At 56.8% G+C, this 2,747-nt stretch overlaps 1 protein-coding gene across 1 annotated transcript; it reads right to left on the bottom strand.

Annotated features, from left to right (window-relative positions):
- Positions 1-370: 370 nt before the first annotated feature.
- On the bottom strand, positions 371-2,741 carry LOC149285602 (ras-related protein Rab-35-like; the record flags this gene model as incomplete). The annotated part of the gene is made up of 5 exons (XM_089494971.1): positions 371-496; positions 1,771-1,895; positions 2,112-2,236; positions 2,359-2,482; positions 2,723-2,741. Coding segments are annotated over 5 exons (519 nt in total), but the record flags the coding sequence as incomplete, so codon positions are not given.
- Positions 2,742-2,747: the final 6 nt, after the last annotated feature.

Below are 2,747 nucleotides of genomic sequence, written 5' to 3'. Positions count from 1 at the left end.
AACTGCCCTTTACCCCAATCATACCACTAACCTAAACTGCCCCTTTTACCCCCAATCATACCACTAACCTAAACTGCCCCTTTTACCCCCAATCATACCACTAACCTAAACTGCCCCTTTACCCCCAATCATACCACTAACCTAAACTGCCCCAATACACAGAGCTCCTAAAGCCCAAGTACCCCGTTATCGAGTACAAGCGACCCTTCACTCCAACCTACTTACCCTTCACTGAACCTCTACTGTACCATTTGCCCCCCACTCCCTCCTCCCCGCCTGTTCCGTGTCCTGATCATACACGGGGGTCCCACAGCCCCATCAGTCTTTCCAGTCCTATCCAGACGGACCCTCTTACACCTGGGGTCAGAGGTCAGCAGCATTTCTTCACGTGGGGCTTCTTCTTGGTCTTGCTTATGGTCACCACCTCGGTGGGCCGCAGCCTGGCCTGGTTCTCCCTCTTCGTGCGCAAAACCAGCCGGGTGACGGACAGGAACATCTGCAACAAAAGCGTGGAACCCGCATTATAAGCAGGAAGCCCGAGGCCTCGGGGTCTCAAACGCCATGCCTCTGCGATACCCCATAAACACGGAACATGCAGCCCACCCGCACTCTGAACCAACGTGCTCCACCACATAGAACCCGAGCGATACGCATCATCACACCCGGACCACGACATAGAACACGAGCAATACGCATCATCACACCCAGAACACGCCGCAGAACCCGAGCGATACGCATCATCACACCCGGAACACGACGTAGAACCGGAGCGATACACATCATCACACCCAGAACACGCCGCAGAACCCGAGCGATACGCATCATCACACCCGGAACACGACGTAGAACCGGAGCGATACACATCATCACACCCAGAACACGCCGCAGAACCCGAGCGATACGCATCATCACACCCGGAACACGACGTAGAACCCGAGCGATACGCATCATCACACCCAGAACACGCCGCAGAACCCGAGCGATACACATCATCACACCCGGAACACGACATAGAACCCGAGCGTTACGCATCATCACACCCGGAACACGACGCAGAACCCGAGCGATACGCAACATCACACCCGGAACACGACGCAGAACCCGAGCGATACGCATCATCACACCCGGAACACGACATAGAACCCGAGCGATACGCATCATCACACCTGGAACACGACATAGAACCCGAGCGTTACGCATCATCACACCCAAAACACGCCGCAGAACCCGAGCGATACAAATCATCACACCCGGAACACGACATAGAACCCGAGCGTTACGCATCATCACACCCAAAACACGCCGCAGAACCCGAGCGATACGCATCATCACACCCGGAACACGACATAGAACCCAAACGATACGCATCATCACACCCGGAACACGACGCAGAACCCGAGCGATACGCATCATCACACCCGGAACACGACATAGAACCTGAGCGATACGCATCATCGCACCCAGAACACGCCGCAGAACCCGAGCGATACGCATCATCACACCCGGAACACGACGCAGAACCTGAGCAAAACGCATCATCACACCCGGAACACGACATAGAACCCGAGCGATACGCATCATCACACCCGGAACACGACGCAGAACCTGAGCAAAACGCATCATCACACCTTTTTTATCCGTAGTCCTCACTAAGCATTACGTATAAAGCAATAAAAGCGTGGTCATCTCCATGGCAACGACCGGAGCGCCCCTGTTTCGTGTATTATGACTTTGCCCCCACGGCAGAGACGCTCCGGGCGTCTCACTCACCTCCTCCACGTTGCGGTTCTCCTTGGCGCTCGTCTCGAAGAACTTGACCCCCATCTGATCGCTGAATCGTTTGGCGTCTGCGGAGTCCACGCGTTTCCGGGACGGGTCGTCGTCTTTATTGCCCACTGCAGGGGCGAGAGAAACGCAGAGTTTGGCTGAGAGGTATTAGTGGCAGGCGTGGCAGCTTCTCATTAGTGGGAAGACCTGGCCTTACGGTAGCCCAACTTGCGGCACCGGTTGACCTACAGGGCCCAGTCTGAGTTTGTGGCGGCCTTTACTGCTAGTGGCTTCCCCCTCATGCTTTCCCACTGGTGGTCCGACCACAGACGTGGAACACTCACCCAGCATGGTGCACACCGAGTCGCAGTTCTGGGTAATCTCATGCAGCCAGCGCTTCACATTCACAAAGGATTCTGGGTTGGTGACATCATAAACCACGATGACCCCATGAGTGTTCCTGTAATACCTTCAGGGGGCAACATAGTCAGCTACACGGGCCATAATACCACGGGCCATCTCCTCCCCTCTTCCCATGGTGGATGGGATTGCGTGGTTGGCCCCTCTCCTCCCATCTTATGTGTCTCTTACGTGGATGTGATGGTCCGGAATCGCTCCTGACCGGCCGTGTCCCAGATCTGCAGTTTCACTCGTTCTCCGTCAAGGACCAGAGTCCGTATTTTGAAGTCCACGCCGATGGTGGTGATGTAACTCCCTGCGGGGGGGAACAGAAGCGGTCACGGCTACGAGAGGAGCTGTCTCGCGCGCACCTCCCTCTGCGGGGCACGTCTCGCGCGCACCTCCCTCTGCGGGGCACGTCTCGCGCGCACCTCCCTCTGCGGGGCACGTCTCGCGCGCACCTCCCTCTGCGGGGCACGTCTCGCGCGCACCTCCCTCTGCGGGGCACGTCTCGCGCGCACCTCCCTCTGCAGGGGACGTTTCATGTTATACTTACCCGAGAAGGAGTTGTCTGAGAATCG

This window comes from Sceloporus occidentalis, unplaced genomic scaffold, assembly GCF_023333645.1.
Source record: "Sceloporus occidentalis isolate IW3139 unplaced genomic scaffold, rSceOcc1.0.p SCAF_76, whole genome shotgun sequence".
NCBI classification, from domain to species: domain Eukaryota; kingdom Metazoa; phylum Chordata; class Lepidosauria; order Squamata; family Phrynosomatidae; genus Sceloporus; species Sceloporus occidentalis.
This window is presented reverse-complemented; position numbering and strand designations above follow the sequence as displayed.